Source organism: Grammomys surdaster, unplaced genomic scaffold, assembly GCF_004785775.1.
Source record: "Grammomys surdaster isolate TR1022 unplaced genomic scaffold, NIH_TR_1.0 341, whole genome shotgun sequence".
Taxonomy (NCBI): Eukaryota; Metazoa; Chordata; class Mammalia; order Rodentia; family Muridae; genus Grammomys; species Grammomys surdaster.
The window spans coordinates 2,876,871-2,900,658 of record NW_021604760.1 but is presented as its reverse complement, the minus strand read 5'-3'; the positions used below and the strand labels follow the sequence as shown (position 1 = coordinate 2,900,658).

The window sequence follows — 23,788 nt, the reverse complement described above, 5'->3', positions numbered from 1 at the left end:
CACCTCTCTCTCTCTCTCTCTGTCTCTCTCTCTCTCTCTCTCTCTCTCTGTGTGTGTGTGTGTGTGTGTATGCGTGTGTGTGTGTACGCTCACAGGTGTTCAGGTACCTGAGGTGACCAGGCGAGGGCATTTGGCTCCCTGGAGCTGATGTACAGGAGGAACCCTGCCTACACGGGTGCCTGGAATTGAACTCGGGTCTTCAGTAGAGAAATCCGAGATTTTGACCTCTGAGCCATCTCTCCAGCCCTGAAGAAAGGACTTGCGTGTGACTTCAAATCAGAGTGATGTCCGTGTAGTTTAAACCAGCTCTAGATTGTTTAGGTCTAATGCAGTGAAAATGCTATTTAAATTGTTGTCACTCTGTATTGTTTTGGAAGTAATAACAAGAAGTCTTGTCCAGGACACATGAAAAGCATTCTTAGTATTTATTATTATCATTATTCACAATTGGCTGGATCTATACATGTAGAACTCACAGATACAGAAAGCTAACTGCTCCATAACCAAAAGATGTTGTTTTTTGTTTTTTTGTTTGTTTGTTTTTTGTTTTTTTGGGTTTTTTTTTGACAGACTCTCACTACTCTGGTTGTCCTGGAATTCCCTATGTAGACCAGGCTGGTCTTAAACTCACAGAGATCCATCTATCCTTGCCTCTGCCACTCTAGTAAAGACCTGTAACACTATGCCTAGTGAAAGCTGCTATTGTTAGAGACAGGGTCTAGGGAGAGCCCAAGCTTGACTCTTCATGTGCTGTTATAGAGGCTGCCCATTGTGCATGTACCAACTGCTTCCAAGACCAAGGAAGCTCTGGTCTCCACGCTATAGCTGGGATTGAGCAGCAGACTGTTCTCTTGACACCTGCCTTTGCTGCTTCCTGTCATGATGCTGTGTACCTACAGGGGATGAGGGAAGAAATACCAGCAGAAAAGTTCCCGTGTTTGAGGGAAGGCATCTACAGGTATCTTCCTAATGGCACAAGTTGGCCTGGCTTTCTCATCTTGCTTTGCTCTGAATGTTTGCACCAAGCACATGTCTGAGGCATGACTAGGGGCTTCAGAGCTCTTTCTATTACAACCCAGATACCAGGGGGACTGGAGCTATTTACTCCAGCTTGGAGTCCTTAGGAGACAGCTGAGTGGCTCAGGTGGTGACTGGGGTCTGTATTTTAAGGGGTAGGGGTGAGTTTTCCCGTAGGCTGCCCTTGTGATGCAGGCTAGGATGACTGGCCTCCCTGCTATCCTCCACCTACTCCATCAGCAGACTTTGCTCATCTGCTCTCCGACCATGGCTCCTCAGTCCTCCCTTTAACCACCTTGACCTCTATTCATGAAAAATTCACCCTCTCCTGGAATCGCACTTCCTTCTGGTTTCAGTCCCTTCCTACACACTAACCACTACAGCTGCAGGAGGCTGTGTTCTCTCAAGTTGCTCAGACAAGTCAGTGCTTTTGCCCAGGTTTTCAGAGCAGATTTGCTTAAAGACTGACTGCTCAGGCATGGACAGACCATATCCTGAAATATGCCAGGGTGGTATAGTCTACACTTTCTTCATGGCTGTGAGCTGGCAGCTCCACCATCACTGTGGATCAGGGGCTCGTATCATAGACTTCCGTGATACCTAGATGGGAGACAAGCTTTTATAGAAAGGCCTTGCTTTGCCCTGCCTCCCCTTGCCTTTGCCCTTGCCCTTGCCCTTGCCCTTGCCCTTGCTCTTGCCCTTGCCCTTGCCCTTGCCCTTTCCTTCCCTTCCCTTTCCTTTCCTTTTCCCCATGACAGGGTTTCTGTGTGTATCCTTGGCTATCCTGGAACTTCTTCTGTAGACTAGGGTGACCTAGAACCCAGAGATCTGCCTGCCTCTGCCTCTAGAATTCTCAACATCAGAACAGCTTTTCTACCCTGATGCCTTTGGACTGTCATGAGGTCTCAAGGATGTTATCTATTTCAGGAGGGGTCCCAGTGGACAATGCTTTACTTTTGGATGAGAAGACTTTTGTATTTTGTCAAAGGAGGAATAAGCAGCCCCGAGCAGGTGTAACTGGACCCCATTTCCTTCTGACTCCTGTTCTGTTTGGGGGGCATTAGCCTCATCTTTATGGATCACACTGGATGGCTACAGCATCCTGGCCAATGAAGAAGGGACAGTGCATGTCCTTTCCCTTTGCCTGAAGTCTGTACACATAACCTTGAACCTATTCCACTATCCATGTGTAGTTAAGAAGCCATAGCAAATTGAAAAGAAAGCTGGGAAGTGGAGTCTCTGCCCTTGGTAGTGAGTTGGAGACCCTATAACTAAGGAAGCAGAGTAGAATGGTATTGAGGATACTGGTGACACCAACTCTTATTATTCAGTTTGTGACCACATTCTGGTACACCCTCATTCCCGGTGCCTTTCCCAGAAGGCCTTACTGCTTTATACCCAGGGGCTCAGAAGACACTCTCAACTGCTGCTCCTGCTTCTAGTCTCACTTCTGATTGGATGGCTTCAGTGTTTAGAAATTCTTCAATGGCTCCCACTCTCTCTAGTAATGCCTCTCCCTCCCTTGCCAGAAAGGAACCCAAGAGCCTCAAACATACAAGTGCTGTATCCTTCAGCTACATTTCTTTTGAGGTTTGGTCGTTTGCTTATATGGTAATGCTAAATACTGGCCCCCAAAGCCTGGTTACCCCAGGGATGAGAGAGTCTGCATGTAGACCCAAGTGATGATGTGAGACCTTGACTCCCAAGTTATCCCTGATTGGAGGATAAGGATGCCCACAGTCTATAGGTGGACAGAATTGAGATAGGTGAGGTTTGGGGCTCTCTGGCTTGGGGTCTGAGGGGTTCATGAGGATGAAAGAGGAAGGGGAGAGAAGAGAAGACACCATGGGGTAAGAATTTGAAAATCATGGCCATGAGGACTGGCCAATTGGACTTAAGAGTAGCCCAGATAGAACATAGTAATAACTCAGAGTTATCGATAGTAACGTAAATTCTAACAGCATAGAGGGTAGATATCTGCCCAGCTTTAGTGCTGATAAAGGCGTATTATAAATTAAAGGTTGTGTCTTTTATCCGGGAACTGAATGATCAAGTCGAGGTAGAAATGAACAACTCACTCGAATCGGTTCTCATCTTCCAACGTGTGGGTCCTCGGAAGCAAACTAAGGTCATCAGGCTTGGGAGCAAGCCTCTTTACACGCTGAGTCCACAGCAGTAGGATTTTAAGAGTAGGACTTAAGTGCGTACGTGTGTTTTTCTGAAAGGAGTTTAAATTCTTAAAATAATCTGTGAGACACTCAGATTGGCTCAAGTCCAAATCTCTAATATCAAAATACAACAAACAAGACCATGTGTCTTCTCTCTCAAATCTCCTCCCCCACGGACTGACACTGAGGTCGTCTGAAGTCCTCTCGTGTGGGGCCATGTGCCTGTACTCCTGCCACATCTGCAACCCCACGGCTCCCTCTAGGACACCCTGGCTTCCTTGGGGTTCGATGACCCTCTGGCTGTGATGGTTTCTACAGGATGTCATCCCCTACCTATCCTAGCACTGGGAAGGGCCAAGCTTTAAGGAGCACGTATGCTATCAACTGGGGACGTACTGTCAACAGGTATTTAAAGTATCTCTCTTGGGATCCAGAGCAACACAACAGAGTCACAAGGTCACTGCTCAAAATTCTGATTTCACCCTGCTGCTATGCTCTCTATACCCAGCCGTGATCTCTTCCTCCTCTAGGCAAGCTCCTGCCATCTGTCATAGGCCTCCCCAGATGCCCAACCATGCCAATTAGATTCCAAAACTTTGGACTAATAAATACCTTTTTTTTCTTCCTAAGTATCCTTCCTTGGGTATTTTTGTCATAGCAAAAAGAAATTAGCTAATACAGGCCTGCACTGCAAGTTCCCAAGAATCAAGAGCAAAGAAATCTTGAGACCAATTGAGAGGCAACATTTTAATTTATAAACCAAAAGGACAGGCCAGGGCTATGCTGCTCGAAGCATGACTTTGGCCTAACCACATTGGCATCCTCTGGGCCCAGTTAGACACACAGAACCTCCGTCCTCGTTTCAGACATAACAAGATCCCTGGAGCTGGATATGCATTAACCTTTGCAAAGCACGGAGCTAACATTTATTAAAGTATGTGTTTGCTTTTACATTGCATTTTGACATTGGAGTAAATCCTCTTAAAGCATTTTTTTGAATCTCGTCTGTCTCGCCATTCTTTCTGTCTCTAAGCAGCATCTGTGGAGGGGATTTTAGGCATCTCTCGCGAATCACATTGTGGGAAGGACTTCACTGCAGAATTTCTGAAGAAGGCCTCTCAGGGTTATCATCTGGATTCCAAAACTTTTACAAGCTGTTTCTTAAGGAGACTCCCAGAGGTAGGTTGTATGATCACTTTCACTTAGGGGATGAAGAAGCTGGTACTCACAAAGGCTTTGTGACTTAGCCAAGGGGTACCAAGCAAATAGACATTCCAGCCCAAATGAGAATTCTTGATTTAGCATTTTCAGTGTTCAGGTTACCAATTTTGACATTCTTCTTTTTTTAAAAAAAATTTTATTTATTTTATGCATATGAGTACACCACCATTGCTCTTTTCAGATACACCAGAAGAGGGCACCAGACTCCACTACAGATGGTTGTGAGCCATCATGTAGTTACTGGGAATTGAACTCAGGACCCTTAACCGCTGGAAATATATATATATATATAATATATATGTTTGCATGAAACTTTCAGAGCTCTGATTATGAGCCTTTTAAATGAAGGACCCAGGGGATATGGACACTTAAGAAAGAACTATCTCTGGGAGAGAAAAAGCTCTATCCTGTCCTGGCTGGCTGCTACTGCAGCCTAAGCTGGATGTTTGTGCAGCAAGGAGCCAGGAAGTTCTCAGAGCTGGTACCTGTTTATAGGGGCCCTGTGCCTCTAGAGACGGGAGAATGATGTTGACTTCTACAATGAGGACCCATTCCTAGCAAGAAGCTGGCCAATTCATTTGCTTCTCTCATAGGTTGGGAATGGTGTGAAATAACTGGACTCTCTCAAGCATGCACATAGTATTAACCATTGGATTGGTTTTCTGCTTACTTCCATAGAGGGAATGGGAGCCCCTGGGGTACTCAGAAACATCACACCCTGGCACTGACATCACTGGGCTTAGTCCTACTTTGCCCAAATTTAGAGTCCTCTGCCATTCTCTCTAGACATGCATATTCACTGGGACATATTTGTATTCATACTTGATTAAAAACAAAAAGACAGTGTGCTTGAAAACTCCATGTAAAAATATTGCTTTTTCTACTGTGCAAGTGTGCCCTTACTACTTGCCTGCTACACAGGACTCCAAAGATGACATCATGAGGAATTCAAAGCTGAACTGCAGCCTGCACTCTGCACCTCACACCCTGCTCTGAACCCCATGTAGTTTGGGGGCTTGGCCTAAGGCAAAACACTACCAAGCATCCTAATGAGCAGAATTATATGACGGGAATGTATTGTGCATACTTGACATAGTTTCTGTCTTGATTGGTGGCCCTCTGGTTGTGACCCGGGGCCCACTCTAAGGACAAGGGGGCAGTCCAGAAAAGGAATCTTTTGTTCCTGCCCGCTAATTCTTCTGCAGCTCCTTCAGCCCCAGAGACCTGCCCTGCTCCGAGTGGGCCCGCAGAAGCTCTGCGATTTCCACGTGGGCAGGTGAATTCAGAACGATGGACAAAGCTGTTCGGCCAGCCTGCAGGGAAGAAAGAAATAAAAATCACCCTATCTGTCTCGTCACTCAGTGGGAAGAGTGGGGTTACTGTTGAGAAGGATGTTAGAAACATCAGGTGACCCAGGAGGGGATGTGACTCAGATGGCACTGGCCATGAGAAATGGGACTATGAGACATGAAGGTCCCTAATGCAGGAGACACCCTCTGTCCTGGGGAGCCTGTGAGAGTGAGAACAGAGAAAGGGTTGCCAGACCCTTAACACTTAAGAAAATTGGGAAACACAGGAAAGAAAATAACCTTCCCTCTCTAAATACACAGATCTAAATGAACATTAGCCTTTTGGTGTGTTCTCTTTCTGCACCCTCCTGTGCAAACCTGTTGTTGGTTGTAAAGTAGTGGAATAGGGGTACACATTTATCTAGAATCCCCCTTTATTATAAATTACTGTGGTATGCTAGGAGATGCTTCCCCGTTGTTCAGAATGCATGTCGTCTTATAGGCTGTTAAAACAGCCCATAATATGCCAGAAATTTTCCACTATTTGGAAGCTTGTTTGTTTCTATGTGTCCACGGTCATAAACTCACTGAAAAAAGCATTTTCTCCTAGTGTGTGCGTGTGTGTGTGTGCGTGCGTGCATGGAGAGAGAGAGAGAGAGAGAGAGAGAGAGAGAGAGAGAGAGAGAGAGAGAGAGAGAGAGAGAGAGAGAACTGTGCATGTGCACATGTGCACGTAGAACCCTGAGCTCGACACAGGGTGTTGTTCCTCGGGTACTGTCTACCTTGTTCATTTTGAGGTAGGCTCTCCCACTGGCCTGGAACTTGCTAAGTAGGCAAGGCTAGCTGGTCAATGAGCCCCATCACAAGTGTGTGCCACAATGCCCGGAGGTTGGCGGCCCCCCCCCCCCCCCCCCCCCCGCTGTGGGTTCTGGGGATTGAACTCAGGTCTTCACGCTTCCATCCCAGCACCCTCCCATTGTTGATTGTTTCCTTAGGACCAGAAGCGAGCTCGCAGCACTTGCTCGTGTTGACAGTTCCTGACTTGAAGTCACTTCAGCACTTTCTCCACTGCACAACCCACTCACTGTGCAAAGAGCTCGTGAGTCCTGCGGTCTGAAGAAGCTGGACCTGTGGGGTTCTTAGAAAGGGCTGCTTGCTGTACAGAGATGGAGGGAAAGCCCACATATCTAGGTGTGGAGGATGAGCTCCACAGGGACAGCCAGTCTCTTATGAGTGGGCACAATCCCCACAGCCAGCATTCTGAAAAGCCCTAGGACTTAGAGACATTGTGGGCCACTTGCTGTGGGGACTAGGCGCTGAACTTGGATCCGTTGCAAGAGGAGTATACACTCTTAGACTCGAAGCCATCTCTCCAGTTTTTGCTTTCTTTTGAAGCAGCTAAATGACTTTGAAAACTATACTTCTTTTGGTGACTAACTGACAGGTAAAACCCAGCCTGAGCCTATCTATGATGCTTATTGCCCGTTTTGCTCTTACTGTAACTGTGTACATGCCAAATTAACTTCCTGAAATGTGGTACATCTTTCATAGGAGCAGGTGGGATATGTTAACATGTCAAGTTCTTCGGGCTTCCCCCTTTGCAGCAGGATGAACCCCAACAACCATTCATAGTTCTGCAGCAGAGAAAGAACTGAGGGTAGGAAGGGCTCCAAGGGAGGAGGACTGCTGTCGTCATGAGCCAGGCTCTCATAGCCCAGGGTGGCCAGGAACTAGTTGAGGTCAAGGATGACCTGGACTCCTGATCTTCCTTTTTCCACCTCTAGAGTGCCGAGGTTACAGGCCTGTATGCCACCACCCAATTTAGTGTGGTACTGGGGCTCGACCAGGGTAGCTTCTGGCATGCTAGGACAGTTTTCTACCAGCTGAGCTACATCCTCCTCCTCCTCCTTCTTTTCTTAGTTTCATTTTTAATATTGCATGTGTGTGTGTGGAGTATGCGCACATGAGTGTGGGTTTTCACAGAGTTGGAACCCCTGGGACTTAGAGTCACTGATGTGGGGACTAGGAGCTGAGCATCCTTTGCAAGAGGAGTATATACTCTTAGCCTCAGAGCCATCTCCCCAGCTCTTGCTTTTTTTTTTCGAAACTGTGACCTGAGGAGCATCCCAGGCTAGCCTTGAATTTGCTGCCCATCTTCCCTGCTCTTTTCTATTTAGACTGGATTCTGCTAAGTCATGTGGTCAGTTCTATTCTCCCTCCCTCCCTCTCTCGCTCTCTTTCTCTCCCTCCCTTCCTCCCTCCCCCCCCTCCACCCCCCCCCCCCCCCCCCCTTCCCCCCCCCCCCCCCCCAGCTCAGGAGCTGTCTGGGTTGGTCCCTGCTGCATCCTGGCATAGGTGGTCTGCCTGGCCTTGCTCAGCCCTAAGCATTGTTGAAGCTGGACTGCAGAGGCAGAGATGTTTGGTTCAAGTTGATAAAGGAACCAAGCAATCCTGAGGAATTGTTTCTTCGACTGAGCAAATCTGGAACAAGGTACAGGTTTTAAAGCAGGGAGTCCATGCACTGTTGAGGGGAAGGGACTGTTCATCAGGGAATCCTACTTGTTTGGGAGAGAGGGAGGGCTATCGTTACTCTGTGTTCCAAGCTGGCCTTCGCCATCCAGAGCTTTATGTAAACAGAGTGTGTGGTGACTGTTTCCATGGGAAAGTGCCACAGGGCCAGTCCCAGAGGCTATGCATTTTCTGACAGAATCCATCTGGAGGTAACAGCTTCCATCTGTTGGCGTCTCAGCTGAAGACATGGAGGATGGGAAGTGGGAGAAAGAGACCACCTAGGCAGGGAGAGTGTCTCCTAAATGTAAGTATCTCCTGCAGTCTGGGGAAGGAAGGACACACGGAGGCTCCTGCATTAGCTGGATCTAGTGAGCCCTACTCAACAACACTGCAGCTCCGCATGCACTCGACTGTGAGCCGAAGAGTGGAGGACTTGCACAGATGGGTGTGTGCCTGCCTGTTTGTGTGTGTGTGCCTGCCTGCCTGTGTGTGTGTGTGCCTGCCTGTGTGTGTGTGTGCCTGCCTATGTGTGTGCCTGCCTGTGTGTGTGTGTATGCCTGCCTGTGTGTGTGTGTGCTTCTGTGTGTGTACATGTGTGTGTGTGCTTCTGTGTGTGTGTGCACGCGCGTGCATGCATGTGTGTGTGTTCATGTGTGTGTGTAACTGCCTCAGTGTGTGTGTGTAACTGCCTCAGTGTGTGTGTGTAACTGCCTCGGTGTGTGTGTCTGTGTGTCTGCTTCTCTGTGTGTGTGTGTCTGCCTATCTGTCCATCTCTGTGTGTGCTTCCTCAGTGTGTGTGTGTCTGTGTGTGTGCTTCAGTGTATTTCAATAGATAAGAACTCATCATGAACCTATTATATATCAGGTAATGAAGATCAAGACATAATGTCTGTCTCAGAAACATTCCCACTTGACGGATATTCTGAAATATCTTCCAGATAAACCCTTCCCAGGGAGAAGCTGGCAACCGGTGCTCAGGTCTCACTACACTCCTTGTCATGCTGAAGGTCCCCAGAGAAGGCATAGCAGTTTCCTGACACCCACTTGACTCCTAAGCCTAAGGAAAGTTCCTGCAGGTCTCTGTAGTTTTTATCGAACTTTGTGGATGAGAGAAAACCATTTCTGAACATGAATCTCTCTCCACATGAGTCTCCAGGAGAGCTGTGCTGTGGACATCTGAGACTCCAGAGGCAGGTGGTTGCTGGGATGACAGTGTTCTGATGAGAGCTGGCATCAGGTATACGGCCTTGGTCTTTGGTGGATCTCATCAATGGCTCTCCTTTCACCGGCTCTCCTCTCCCACAGCTGCTAGGAACCATGTACTCTCCCTTGCTCTGAAGAAGCTGAAGTGGGAATCCTCAGTCAGGCGTGACCCAGGAGGACAGGGTGTGGTTGGACCCTGGGTGATTCCTACAAGTACTGTACAAGACCACACTGACTGGCTTGCCCTTCCAGCTCAGCTCCACATTCAGCACTGGGCTCAGGCCCTGTTCTGCATGGCCTGCTCCTTGGTGCTGCCCTGCCTCTCCCTGCCCCAAACCTTTGCCCAGTTTTTTTAAACAAACAAACAAACAAACAAACAAACAAGCAAGCAAACAAAACAAAAAACAGGGTTTCTCTGTGTAGCCCTGGTTCCCCTGGAACTTGCTTTTGGCCCAAGTTAGCTTTGAACTCAGAGGTCCACCTGCCTCTGCCTCCTGAGTGCTGAGATAAAAGGTGTGAGCGACCACATCTGGTTTGGTCCAGGGAATTCATAATTCTTCACTGTTCCTGCCCACTTCAGGTGTTTATCAACACCCTGGCTCTAAATGCCAGCAGCACTTTCTCCTCTACTTGCAACAAACAAAAATGTCTCCAGACACTACCAAACTTCCTCTGAATGGCAATGTCACCCCTTCTGAGGACCAGGAGACTGAATTAAGACTAGTGGCCAACTGGCTTCTCAGTTGGGGGCCAGTCTCCCTCCTTTGACTTTCCTGACTTCAGATCTTTATCCTCCTTACCCAGAGAAGACAAATGCCAAGGCCCCCATCTGCTGATATACTTGGGACTTTGCTCTAAGTGTCACAGTTCCAGCCAGCAGGTATGGCTTAAAAACACCAAGCATTTGGGTAACTCATTGCTATACCCATTTTACAGATATATACAGAGACTTAGGGTGATCTATTCGCTTATCAGAAGGCACACAGTTCCTGAACTCAGATTCAAACTCATGAATGCTGAGTTTAAAGTCAGTTCTAACAGTCATAGCTAAGCTGTCTTCCTCATGGTTTTCCTCTACTTCCAGAAAGCCACGTAGTTCTCTCTTATTTGTGACCACCATGTGGGCCCAAGAGGGGATCCCATTTCCTGGTTTATTATTCTGACCAGTCAGGGACCTCAAGGTTCAGGCCTGCTTGGCCTTTCCCATAGGTGTCTCTTCGCGGGCCTTTTCCGGGCAAGAGCAGTAATCACTTCTGGGCTACTCTTGTTCAGGATTACTCCAGATTAAGGCAGCTCACAGAGGCCTCCTTAACACAGAGCCTCTGTCTCACTACATGTTTGGAAATGGAGACTCCACTCCCTGATCCTCTATTCTAATTCCGTGTAAAGACAAGAGGGTCTGTGCTCTCTGAAGTACTCAGAAATGGAGGCAGGGGTGTACAGAAGCTCTGACCGTGGGCTTCAGCTCGGCTAGCTGACAATCACCCCTGCGGCCCCATCAGCATCCAGGAAGAGGCGCTGTCCTTGCATAGCAATGGCCTCTCCTTCCCTCTTTAGACTTTCATTCTGTTTGAACTTTGATGTTAAGTAGAAAGACGACAGATTATAGAGTTAAATCATGATGACAACATTAATGATACTAGAGTCAGGCCTGAGATTGAACCTCTGCTCAAAGAATTGCTTTCTGAGCCGGGCAACGGTGGCGCACGCCTTTAATCCCAGTACTTGGGAGGCAGAGGCAGGTGGATTTCTGAGTTCGAGGCCAGCCTGGTCTACAGAGTGAGTTCCAGGACAGCCAGGGCTACACAGAGAAACCCTGTCTCGAAAAAAAAAAATTGCTTTCTGTATTCTTGGCTAGAGCAGGGATGATGGTTAGTCGAAGACGAGCCCCCCAAGTGCTCTAGAAATGTGACCCACTGTAATGATCAGAAACGTGGTCATTTTGTTGTGACTGAATCCTCAAGTTTGGAGCTCATTCATTCAATTCTTAGTGAGTCACTGACCTGTGGCAAGCGCTCTCTTACATATGAGGGATTCAGCAGCAAGGCTGAGCCTCTGCGGTGGGACAGTAGAGAGATGGTGCATCAGTCATGGGCATGAGCTTAGGGTGGAGTTGGATTCTACCATTTGGGCAGTGTGGGACTGTCATCTGAGAGCACTATCATTGACTGTGCAACATTAAGCAGGCTCTCTTGGCAGAATTAGATCTGTGTCGTGGAGGTATTGTCAGTTTAATGACTACAGAGCTGTCTCTATAAATTTTTTTTTAATATTTATTTATTTATTTTATTGGTGAGTACACTGTAGCTGTCTTCAGACACACCAGAAGAGGGCATCCAATCTCATTACGGATGGTTGTGAGCCACCATGTGGTTGCTGGGATTTGAACTCAGGACCTCTGAAAGAGCAGTCAGTGCTCTTAACCGCTGAGCCATCTCTCCAGCCCTGTCTCTATAAATTTTATATCATCATCTGGCTTCTCAGAGTCTCCCCTGGACACAGAACTATCCCATCCAAGTTGCTGGTTTTGCCAGTGGAGGCTCAGGGCCAAATCAGGCCCTGGACACATTTCCCCAGCACAGTGTTTTAATCTTGTGAGTTTCACAGCACCGAGGCTATGACTATTTACTACTCATTATCGTATATAAAGCCTGCACCAGCCTTACGAGGTTGACTTTATTGCTATGGCCATATGGTTTCCTGAATTCTGATGGCTGACAAGACAGTTTTCAGGACAGGTGTTAAATACCTACTGGTTAACTGCCTGTAAATCTTACCTTGTCGGTCAGGCTGCTGTTGCAGGCTGGATGTGCCAGGAGCAGTCGTACCAGGTCGGCGTTGCCTTGGTGACAGGCCAGCATGAGGGCAGAAGATCCATCATGGTCCTGCAGGTTGACATCTGCCTGGCAGCTCAGTAGTGCTTGGACCATGTCCTCCCGGTCATGGCTGACTCCTAACATCAATGCAGTCTGGCCTCCCTGCACATAGAGTGACAGGCACAGGCTGGAGCAAAACTTCTCAAGGGGAAGGCCATTGATTAGATCTTCCCTCTGCCTGTGACATGGGACACATCCTTTTCTTTCTGGCTAACTTCTGCTTTCCCATGACTCTAGTCAAATCCTTTGCCCGTTCCAAAGCCTTGCCTGGCTTTCCAGCATGGGCAGTATCACAGAGCACGTACTGATTGCTTCCCAATTTCCTTTACTCTTAGGGGCTTAGAAGTTGACGCTGGGGACTTCTCTTATTTGCTTTTACTCTTTGTAGTACAGAGGATTAACTTCGGGGCACCACACATGCTAGACAAATGCTCTGCTACTGGACCACCCCCAGGGGCTGTGGGTTTCCTATGAGTCTCCCCAAGGCCTAGCACCAAGTATGTGATGGAAAGCAGGGACTGATGGAGTGGATGATGGCTGTGGCTTTAACCCGTGCCTCTTTTCTCTGGGAAGCCTCTGTCTGCTCTGTGCCTCTCCAGTTTTGTGTAAGGACACTCAGAACCTTCTTGTCTCAACAAGACCTCTGTTTGAAGACCCCATATTGTTTCTAACCTGGGACCAGTGACAGCATGGTTATCTTTTATATTCCCATGGTCATCAGTGGGCATAGCAATGGGTTAGACTCGGAGAATCAACCCAAGATCTGTCTCTGCAATTTAATATGTGACCATGCCAGGTTCCTGTTTCCCCCAATCTTGGTTTTTCTGTGCTTGAAAATGCATCTTATTATTTTTCCTGTGTGCTTTATGTGGGTGGCTCTTGAGAGAATTGAGTGAGATAAAGTCTATAAATACAGTAACATGAGGTGGCTATTTTTCTGACTATAAAGTGACGTTTATTTCTTATTTGCACCAGTCTATTATATATTCCTGTTTTCTTACAGCCTTACTCTATGACTTACTGTATTTTGCCAAACTTTTTAAAGTTTAACAGTCAGGCTTATCTCTCTAATGGGATATCAGGTTCCTAAGAATAAGACAGTGTCTATGCCTTCTCTCCCTCCAGATCCCCTGTGGCTTTAAACCAGTGGTCCTCAACCTTCCTAAGGCTTTGAGCCTTTATACAGTCTCTCATGTTGTCCTGACTCCCAACCATAAAATTATTTTGTTGCTACTTCATAACTGTAATTTTGTTACTTTTATGAATCATAATGTATATATCTGTGTCTTCCAATGGTCTTAGATGACCCCTGTGAAAAGGTCAATCTACCCCAAAGGGGTTGTGATCCACAGGTTGGGAATTGCTGCTCTAAACGATGTCTTTCATGTCAAAAGCACGGAGGACGTGTTGCTGGTGTAAGTTTCAATCACCTTGGCCATAATAAAGAAGCTTTGCAGTCTGAAACTTCCTGGCTCTACCACACAGCACTTGTGTGGACTAGACACACACGAGTTCATCTCTGCACCCTCTCCTGATGTAGGAGGACTGGGAGTGTTAATACACAACCTGCCTTGTGGGGCTGAGGAAAGACCCAAGGGCTTAGCAAAGGAGGTAAGTGTCCACTGCCATTATCTCTCTGGGGGGTTACAGATGACAGTGTATAGCAGTTGCTTAGTTAGTGAGTGTAGGAATTACTAGATGTTCTGAGCCCCCATTTCTCTGGAATCCAGATAGGTCTCTCCAGAGATGGCTGTTTGCCTTTGGGAGTGTGATTACTTAACCTCGAGGTGATGGTTGCTCACTGGATTAACTAGTCTTGAGATTTCCTCTCCCCTAAAGCCAGGTGCCACTGCAGAGAGCCTTCTTATCTGCCCCTCTGCTCAACTCTGGGGCTCTTCTTCCTCATCTTTCTTCTGGTCTAGATTTATACAACTTGGTTCAGTAATTGGTCACTTCCAAAAGTATATATCAGATCCTGGAGTGACCCTGGAGATATGAAGATGTATCCCTCCCTCAGAGACTCTCAGCTCACTCCCAGAAGAGTAGAGTTCAACACAAATATTTAAACACTTTTACTATTATTGTTTTATGTGTTTTGCCTGCATTTGGGTCTGTGTTCAGGGAGGACAGGAGAAGGCATCAGATTCCCTGGAAGTGGAGTTATAGATGGTTGTGAACAGCCGTGTGAATACTGGAAATCGAACCTGGGTCCTCTGGAAGAGCATCCAATGCTCTTAACCAACAAACCACATCTCCAGTCCCCAGACGCTCTTTTAAAGTATGTTTACACAGCAAACAGATTTTGAAGAGTCTGTGTCTCCTAGGACAGGTCTGGTTTATTGCCTCCTATAAAAGATTCAGGTTCTTCAAATTCAGGGCTTCTTCCCTATAATACAACTACTGTGGCTTGCTGACAAGTATCTTCATATGGTAAAGGCTTGTTACCTAGTCTGTGGAACCATTGGGAGGTGTGGTGGATCCTGAAACTTGGGGTCTAGTGGGAACAAGTATGTTCACTGAGGGTAGCAGTTGAAGGGGATATTAGGACTACAGATATATTCATAGTCTCTCTCTCTCTCTCTCTCTCTCTCTCTCTCTCTCTCTGTATGTGTGTGTGTGTCCATCTCTTCCTCCCTTCCTCTTCTCTTTTCCTATTTCTGCAATGAAATAACAAATTTCCCAACTGTGTGTTCCTTCCATGACATTCTATCTCACTACTGGCAAAAAAGCAATTCAGCCAAGCAGCCATGGGCTGACGCCTCTGAAACCATGAGCCCAGGTAAAAGGTTCTTTTGTATAAATCCCTGAGAATAACCCAGGCTTTCAAACATACTAGGCAAGCATCCATTGCCACTACATTATAAGTGACTTACTTCAGGTATCACTCACTCATTCTGGTTAGAGGACAAGGAAGTAAGAAAAGACAGAAGTGATTTAAGACCCAGTTAGTACAAGGACCAAAGAGGTATGCTAGGCATATTGCTCAGCTGCAGCAGAATTCTACAGTAACCCTCTGGGTTAGAAGAGGCCTGGAAGGCAGGGATCTTCATAGCCCCAGGTCTGGGAATAAGTGACTGATACTAGCTCCCACCTACTCTGTTACCCAAACTCTCCATTGGTCTGATGGAGATTGATGACTCTATTAAAAATGCTTTGGGGAACTGGAGATATAGAGTTAAGTATAGATTGCTCTAACAGACGATATGAATTTGGTTCCTAGCGTACATTTGGGGATATTCACAACTGCCTATAAATCCAGTTCCTGGTGATCTGACACCTCTGGCCTCCATGGGCTAGTGTAGACACAGCTACACTTAAAAATAATAAAATAGCCAGATATGATGGCACATGCTTTAATCTCAGTACTTGGGAGACAGATCTCTGAGTTTGAGACCAGCCTGGTCTATGGAGTGAGCCAAGGCTGTAAACACAGAGAAACCTTGTCTCAAAAATACAACAACAACAACAACAACAACAACAACAACAATAAATCTTTTTAAAAAACACACTAGGAAGAGAGGACATGATTGGTAATAACTCTAAAGTATTAAGCTTCCTAAGTGTCCTAGGTCAAGATCTGTTGAGTCACTCACAAAGTCACTGACCGCAGCATCCAACCAGCAAAGCCCTTCCCAAAAGGCTAACTAACATTTGAAATCTGGTTGCAGAGATTAAGTCCAGATGGAATTTGCCCTGTTTTAGTCTGGAACACAAACCTTGTGCCATCCTGTCTAGGTCTCAAGAGCCTTTAAGGAAAATCAAGCATTGGAGCTTTGGATAGATGCCATTTGGGGACCCCAGCGTTCTGAAGTGGAAAACTCTCCATGGATCTACATGGAATTCCTCACCATACTGGCAGAATAAAACTGGAGGCTGTTATGCTTGTCAAGGAGCAGAGAGATCAAGTGCTCTCCACCTACCTGAGTCGCTTGTATGTTCACATTCCCTTCCCGCAAGAGCTTCCAGACAACAGCCATGTCTTCTTTTGTCTCTGCAGAAGCCAAGGGAGTGATCATCACAGCAGTATAGCCTGCTTTGTTCTGGTGATCCACATTGCAGACACCTGCAAGGGAAGGAATGGGTGCTGGAACTGCTGAGGTGGAGCCAGGCTGCTCCTCAACGGTTCAACAGAACGCTGCCTGCTAGCTAAACCACTGTAGATTAGTGTTCCCATAGCTTACATTTTTAGCAGCCACTATAGTTGGCTTGCTCCAGCTGTGCATCTACTAAGATGAAACAACGCAGAGATCAGTACAGGTCCTGTGCAAGGAAGACATACAAACCTGTGAAGATTTCCACATTAAAAAAAACTAGGGGCTGGAGAGATGGCTCCGCGGTTAAGAGCACTGTCTGCTCTCCCAGAGGACCTGAGTTCAATTCCCAGCAACCACATGGTAGCTCACAACCATCTGTAATGGGATCCAGTGCCCTCCTCTGGTGTGTCAGAAGAGAACGACAGTGTACTCACATACATAAAATAAATAAATAAATCTTAAAAAACCAAACCAAACCAAAACAAAACAACAGTAACAACCAAACATGCCTTTAATCCCCGCACTCCATAGTAAGAGGCAGGTGGATTTCTGTGAGTTTGAGGCTGGCCTGGTCTACATAGTGAGTTCCAGGAGAGCCTGAGCTATCTGGTGAAACACTGTCTTAAAAAAAATAAGAAAAAAAATTAAAAATATCAGGCAAATGACCTGGCTCTGTTCCTGGACTACAAGAGGAATTCTGTAGGAGAAGGAAATATGATACAAAAAGACCCTTACTGTAGTGCCAGCTACTCAGGAGACTGAGGCAGGTGAATGATTTGAGTTTAGGAGTTCAGGAATAGCTTGGGAAATATAAAAAGACCCCATTTTATAAGAACAAGGAGGTAGGCCTTCAGGGAGGGACAGATTGTAACAGCCATTTCTGACCTGTGTCCAGCAGGAGCTTGACGATGGCGAAGTTGGAGTGTGACACACTGTAGTGAAGGGCTGTGTTCCCACTCCGGTCAGCCAAGTTGACAAGTAGCTTCAGAAGATGTGGAGAGTGAGGCTGGACCTCGAGGAGGTAGGCAGCCACGGCCTCGGGGCTAGATAACTTCCTGCTGGACACTCGGAACCACTCCTGACTGATGGTATTCAAGTTTTGCCTCTGAAATGCAAGATTCTGATCACAAGAGCTTCCCTGGCCTGGTATTCTAGTTGGCGCCCCCAGTGATGCTTGGATAGGCCAGCTTTGGATGCTTCTGCTTCTCTCTCCTCACTTCCCCTCAGCTCTTCGTATGATTTATCTGGGGAGTCTGAGATGGTAGGACCATGAATCCTGCAGCACACTCGATGCCTGTGTGATTCTCCCAACCCCCTACTTCTCACCCATTGGCAACCATGTACAAAACAAATATCAAGACAACAGTTCTGTGTGTGACAACCCCAAATGGTTTAAGCCACATGTTTAGAATATTTATCTAAAGGCAAGAGATGCTATTGGGATGTGGTGGTTTTAAATGACTTTATGTTCATTCTGGAAGGGGTACCAGGTTTAGTTATTAAATTCACATGACCAGACATAAAGTCTGGCTCAGCTGCGTGAGCGTACACCCTCATCAAAAATTTCTTGTCCCTGTTATAAACCGGGTCTGGCACTCTTGTTTTCATGGTTCTATAGGGTTAGGTAATTAAAAAACCCACTTTGTCTCTCAGTTATGGGCAAGGTGAGGGTGGATCACATCCCAGGGTTTGATTTAATGTGGGATGGTACAAAGCTTGCATACTCATAGACTTTTGTCACATTTCCAGAAGAGAAACAGAAAAATTATTTGTGGCTGAAACAATTCTAGATATTAGAATGTCGTCTTGATCTGGGGAATCAAGGAAATAGGGAGGAAGGCCCTGGAATTACGGAACACAGTGGTAGATTTTAAACAAAGAGCTGAAGCTAGTCTAGTGCTTGCTTAGCAAGCACCCAGTTCTCAGCACTCCTTAAAACCAGGCACAGTGACAGGCGGAGGCAGGAGGATCAGAGAGCTCAAGGTCATGGCAATACAATGAGTTTGAGATCAGGTTGGACTGCAGGAGAATTTATCTCAGAATGAACGAACAGTTAGAACCGAGCTGAGTTACGTAATCTGAGCACCAGGAGTCTCCATCAACTGCCACCTCACGTATTGGCTCCTGAGCAGTCTGGGAAATGAATGCTATTTGCCAAATCAGTTAAGATAAAAAAATAAAAGGTGGGGGGCTGGGTGGGTAACAAACACTGCTGAAGTGATTGGTTTAATCTCAGGGCTGCTCTGCTGAGGAAGCAAACGAGCTCTGAAAGTGCTTACAGGTTTTATTTTTCACTTTGGGTCTGTCAGCTGTCTCCTGGCCCAGGCCAGGTAGCTCTTGATTAAAAATAGAACATAGGAATTACAGGTTCAAATCTCCATGGGACAGAAGGGTGGGAAAGATTGAATGGCAGTATGTTCTTATTTCTGGTCTCTTGACCTATCAATATACATTAGGCAAAGCAGTGGCACAGTAGAATCAAATGTAGGGGCTCAACCAGGCCCTGGGCATTGAAGTAACTGGAAGGAAGACTCAGGCCACATCCATGTGTCTTTCCTACTTTACCCATGGTTTTGTGAACTGCAAGACACTTTGAAGCTTAAGCCATGCCAGAGTCTAGTGGCAGGCACTTGGTTATGACTTCTAAAAATACTTGGTAAAATGCTAGCTTTCTATAACCCTGGCTATCCTGGATCTTGCTCCATAGACCAGGCTGGCCTAGAACTCAACAGATCCACCTCCCTCTGCCTCCTGAGTGCTGGGATTAAAGGCATATACCACCACCTGTCTTGGGTAGTTTGCTTGTGTGTAGTAACCCTACTCTTTCCTCAACCTAGCCTATCTCCTGAAGGGACAGCCTTTGGGTAAAGCATGGAATGCCTGAGGAGAGGGTCTGTGTGTACATATACACTGCTGCCTTAGGTAAGGGACCAAAGTCACCCCCTATTGGAAACCTCTGTGTGACACTGAAAACTCTGAGTACCAGGAGCTGCTTGGTGGTGTCCCCAGTTTCCGGCAGGTGCTGGCTCAGCGCCTGGCATGCGTTAAGAAATTCCTCGGAGGGTTTATATCTAAAGAAAGTAGAGAGATTTCATATCAGTTTCAATGCACTGACAGAAAGGGCTTTCACTCTCCACATCCAGCAGCTCACACCGTGAAGTGCGTGACTATTCTACAACGAAGGAAACTCCTAAACAACATGGCGGTTCATAGCTTTTGGGGCTCGACATCTGAGGGCTTCTGAAGGTCAGGCTCTGTCTTTTCGTGTTGCTTTTGGAAGGGACTGGAGCAGTTGAAGAAGACATGGGGCATAGGCCCAATGATAGTTACTGCCCTGCCAAGAAGGAAAACGCTGCTGTTCTGCCTGGGTGCATAGAAAAATCCAAAGGACCCAACCCATACCAGCAGATTCTTCCAGCTAGTCCTCCATGAAGGACAGCACACATGGGAATAGAGTGAGTATAAGGAGAACCTGTGAGACTAGCGTAGCACGGAGACAAGCACTTATGCCATTACTGTGAGAAGATCCTCTGTTGTTTTGGGCTGTTGCAACAGAGCAGCCCTGTGGGCCTGCTTGATAGCCAGCCCTGTTCTTATGGCCCCCACCCCCAGGCTGAGGACAGCAGAGGTGACATCAGTGGTTCTGGTTGGCATATTTTTACATATTGAGAGTTTACATTGGGCATTTGACAGCATTTCCTCACACAGTCCTTAGATCAAACCTATTTGGCTGCAATCCTTGCTTCCTGTATGAAGACTCCGAGGTGACTGTAGGTTAAAGACCCTGATGGTCTAAGTGTGGAATTGCAAGTTTGTGCTGCTGTTGTCAGCAACTCCATGACAGAAGAGTCTGTATGGGAATCAGGAGGCCCTGGGCCCAAATTCTTGACCTACTCAGGGGCATCACCTCATCTGCCAAAGCCTTTGTTTCCACATCTATACAGCAAGGATTGTCCTAAGGTCTACCTTCCAGGACTGCAGAGGGGATTCCATAAAATAACACGCGGCAATTCTGTCCTATTCACAGTACCAACAAATGCTGGGTTTATATATAGAAAAAAACTTGGCCCACTGGGGGTCTGCCTCATGAAAGCAAGAGTCACATTCATTTTGTTTATCCAGCAAAGGAGTTGGCACAAAATAGAATCTCAACAAACATTTCTGAACAGATTGGTAAAAGTGCACACACACAAAAGGGACTAAATAAAGAAGAGATATATCCTTGTCCCTCTTTAGAGAAACATGTGCCCCATTCCTACCCACGTGACTCACCTCTCAGCCCTCAGATGAGAGACTTCCTCCCCATGCTCACTTGTGTGGCCTGAGTTACTGGTGCCTTCAGGGACTCCCTGCCCAGCCTCACAGCTGGGATGCATGTCTCTGTCCAACCTGGGCTCTGAGCAATCCTGTTTCTTCTCAGTCTCACTGTCAGACAAGTCCTCAGGGGAGCTGTCCTCCCCACTGGTCTCCTCGCTAGATGTGGTCTCATAGCTACGGAAGAGACAAAGGTTGTTTGGGTCATCCTTCTTGAACAGGGCCGGTGGTTCAATGCCAACACCAGAACATACTTCTGGAATCTTAATCTTAGGTCTAGACAGGAGTCCAAGTCTAAAGACCCCATATCCACTTTAAATTTTGTCCGTTAGCCCCCTTACTCCAGCCCAGATTATATCTGGTGAACCCCTCAGGACCTGCTCCACAGAGGCTCTGTGAGATAATAGCCACAAATAGAATGTCTGTTAGCAAGACTGAAGGGAGGAAGACTTGCTTCAGGTAGAACATGGGTTACAGTTGGGCATGATGATACACACTCAGGGGACCGAGGCAGGAGTGTGTGGCTATCTTGGACTACACAGTAAGATCCTGCCTCAAAAATAAAGTGTGTGTGTGTATGTGTGTAACACAAGCTTCTAACCTTGGTTACACACCAGGATGTTGGACTACTTAGCATTTTCAGTATGTAGACTGTACCAGTCTCCATGATTGGAATCAAGAATGTTCAAAGCTTGGTGCCCCTAATATACAGCCACTGTAAGCATCATGATTCTAGAGTTCCAAATACTGAGGAGTGGTCAGGAGAAGACTCTCTGGGCATGGCAAGCAAACAAAAAAAAAGGAAGGTGGCCAAGTCCTCAGGACCCTTCTGAGTCTAGGCTATATAACCATTCAGATGTTTGTAGCATCCTTCTTTCTTTCTATTTTTATTTTATGTGCATTGATGTTTGAGGGTGTCAGATTCCCTGGAACTCAAGTTGCAGACAGCTGTGAGCTGTCACGTGGTTGCTGGGAATTGAACTCAGGTCCTTTGGAAGAGTAGCCAGTGCTCTTAACCACACTGGGCCATCTCTCTAGCCCCTCTTTCTTGTTTTTTTTTTCCAATTGTATTAAATCTATTATTTATTTATTTATTTATTTATTTGAGTTCTCCTTCCACACACACATACACACATCACAGAGTGTGTATGGAGGTCAGGGGACACTCTGAGGGAGTCAGTTCTCTCCTTCCACCTATGGGTCCTGGGGATTAACTCAGGTCCTCAAGCTTGGTGGCAAGGACTCTCACCTGGTGAGCTATCTCACCAGATTCCCTTTGTCTCTTCACTTACCTGTGAGCTAAAGGCAGCAACTGGCATTTACTTGATTTTTTTTTTTAAACCCTGTCCCCTATCATATAGCTGTCTTCTAATGAACAGCTGTAAAATGACCAATTTAGGATGCAGTCAGGTACAATTTAAGAACATACCGTTCAACTACAGACTGCACACACACCAGACTATACTACTTAGCGATGTCACTGATGACTGTGTAGTCCTCTGATGTTCAAACAGTGATGAAATCCCCAAAGCATGATTTTCTCAGAATGCATTCTTGGTGTTAGATGGCATATGAGTATCTAGGATGCTCGGTCACCTAGCCTACAGAAGGCTTAGCTCATGTTCTGTATGAATGGACTAGTTGTTTTTGGTCTGATTTGTAGTACATTAGAGGAAGAGAAAAAAAAGTGGACTGGGTTTGGGGTTATAGTGATAGACAGAGTGCTTCCTAGTGTGTGTCTGAGTTCAAGTCTCAGCACCGGAAATAAAGATCAAACTGGAAGTTCAACAAACCAGCAATGCTTGTGCTAGTTTCAGTGTAGTGTTCCAAGTCAGAGAGCTTCCTCACAGGACCTAGAGACCCTGAACTCCCACACACGCCACCTGGAGGTGGGCCCTGGAGAGACCAGGACAAGTCACACTACAAGTAGAGGTTCCAATAGACCAGCACAGCTGGCAAGGAGTCAGACAAGTGCAAACCCAATATGTAGTGTTAACAGGCCATGGAGATTGAGTCTCTGCAGTAGAATGAGGAACAGATGTGTCCCCCAGGGAAGGGATCCTAAGGACAATAGCGGGTTAGGTAGCAGGGAAGGCAGTCTGAGCTTCACAAGTGATGCTTACCCACCGTTAACCCCAACAAACTGAAGGTTCTTTTTGGTCCCATTACCTCCTGCACGGAAGCCATAGTCTTTCTTTTTCATTATGGATTTAAGGCTGGTCGACGGAGAGACCTCTAGACAGACACAATATCACAGGTTAGAATCACCTTAGAGCATTCAAACTAGGATTATTGCTCTGAGAGGATCTGGGTATATGAAAAGGGAGAAAGGGCAGGGGGTGGGGCAGATAATGCAGACCGGATGTTTTAGGGCTGTTAGCCAGAGGCCCTCATGTTTGTAGAACTGTACCTAGGAATGATGTCCCTCTCTCTGTGTGGATGACAAAGCGGTCATTAGAACACTTCTCAGAGCCATGTGTGTGGTGTTGGCATTGTCTTTAACTCAGGGCTGGGGAGTCTGGAGCTCAGACTTGCACACAGAATGATATGGGAGAGCTCAGGTCTGTGGATGAGGTTCTATACTCATCTCTACTCAAGGACATCTCAAGAGTCCTTTGGATAGCGTGCAAGTTGTCACTTGTGATGACACTGTTTTCATGCTACATGAACCAGGTCACAGACCTGGTGCTAAGTGATGGCATGGAAGACAGTTTCCCACGGGCAAATCCAGAAGTAGCAGAAAAGTTTAGCAGCAGATTTGTGACCTGTGGCAGGAAGCCAGCTTGTATTCTGTGAGGCCCGATACAGTTCAGCTTTACTCAACAGCAGAGAGTGTGTGTGACGACTTAGTCGTTCCTGCTCAGCTAACGAGTGATTTCTGTATGTGAGCACCCCCTTCCTCTTCTTTGCCCTCCCTCCTTCCACCACGTCCTCCCTCCCTCTTTCTTATCTTCTCCCGCATCAAATATTAAATGAATGATTTCAGATCTCATTATAATGCTCCTCCAAATTCAAGCTAGAGAGAACCTCTGATGTGCAAAGTCCGAAAGGAACGTGGGAATTGGTAGAGTCCAGGAAGCAAAGAAGGGACACCCAGGAGGAGTGTACAGGCAGTATTTTTCTCTGCCCAAGACGTGGCCTGTACATAATGCATC

At 46.7% G+C, this 23,788-nt stretch overlaps 1 protein-coding gene across 1 annotated transcript in view; it reads right to left on the bottom strand.

Moving 5' to 3' along the window:
• Window positions 1-4,874: 4,874 nt before the first annotated feature.
• Window positions 4,875-23,788, bottom strand: part of Kank4 (KN motif and ankyrin repeat domains 4) — a 61,562-nt gene continuing 42,648 nt past the window's right edge. Inside the window, exons 4-10 of the mRNA XM_028778798.1 lie at window positions 22,757-22,868; window positions 20,592-20,810; window positions 19,303-19,390; window positions 17,205-17,424; window positions 16,206-16,348; window positions 12,187-12,387; window positions 4,875-5,719 (exon numbers count right to left, since the gene is read on the bottom strand). Of these exons, the coding sequence (XP_028634631.1) occupies window positions 5,597-5,719; window positions 12,187-12,387; window positions 16,206-16,348; window positions 17,205-17,424; window positions 19,303-19,390; window positions 20,592-20,810; window positions 22,757-22,868 (1,106 nt within the window). The 3' untranslated portion in view covers window positions 4,875-5,596. The remainder of the gene's footprint in view (window positions 5,720-12,186; window positions 12,388-16,205; window positions 16,349-17,204; window positions 17,425-19,302; window positions 19,391-20,591; window positions 20,811-22,756; window positions 22,869-23,788) is intronic.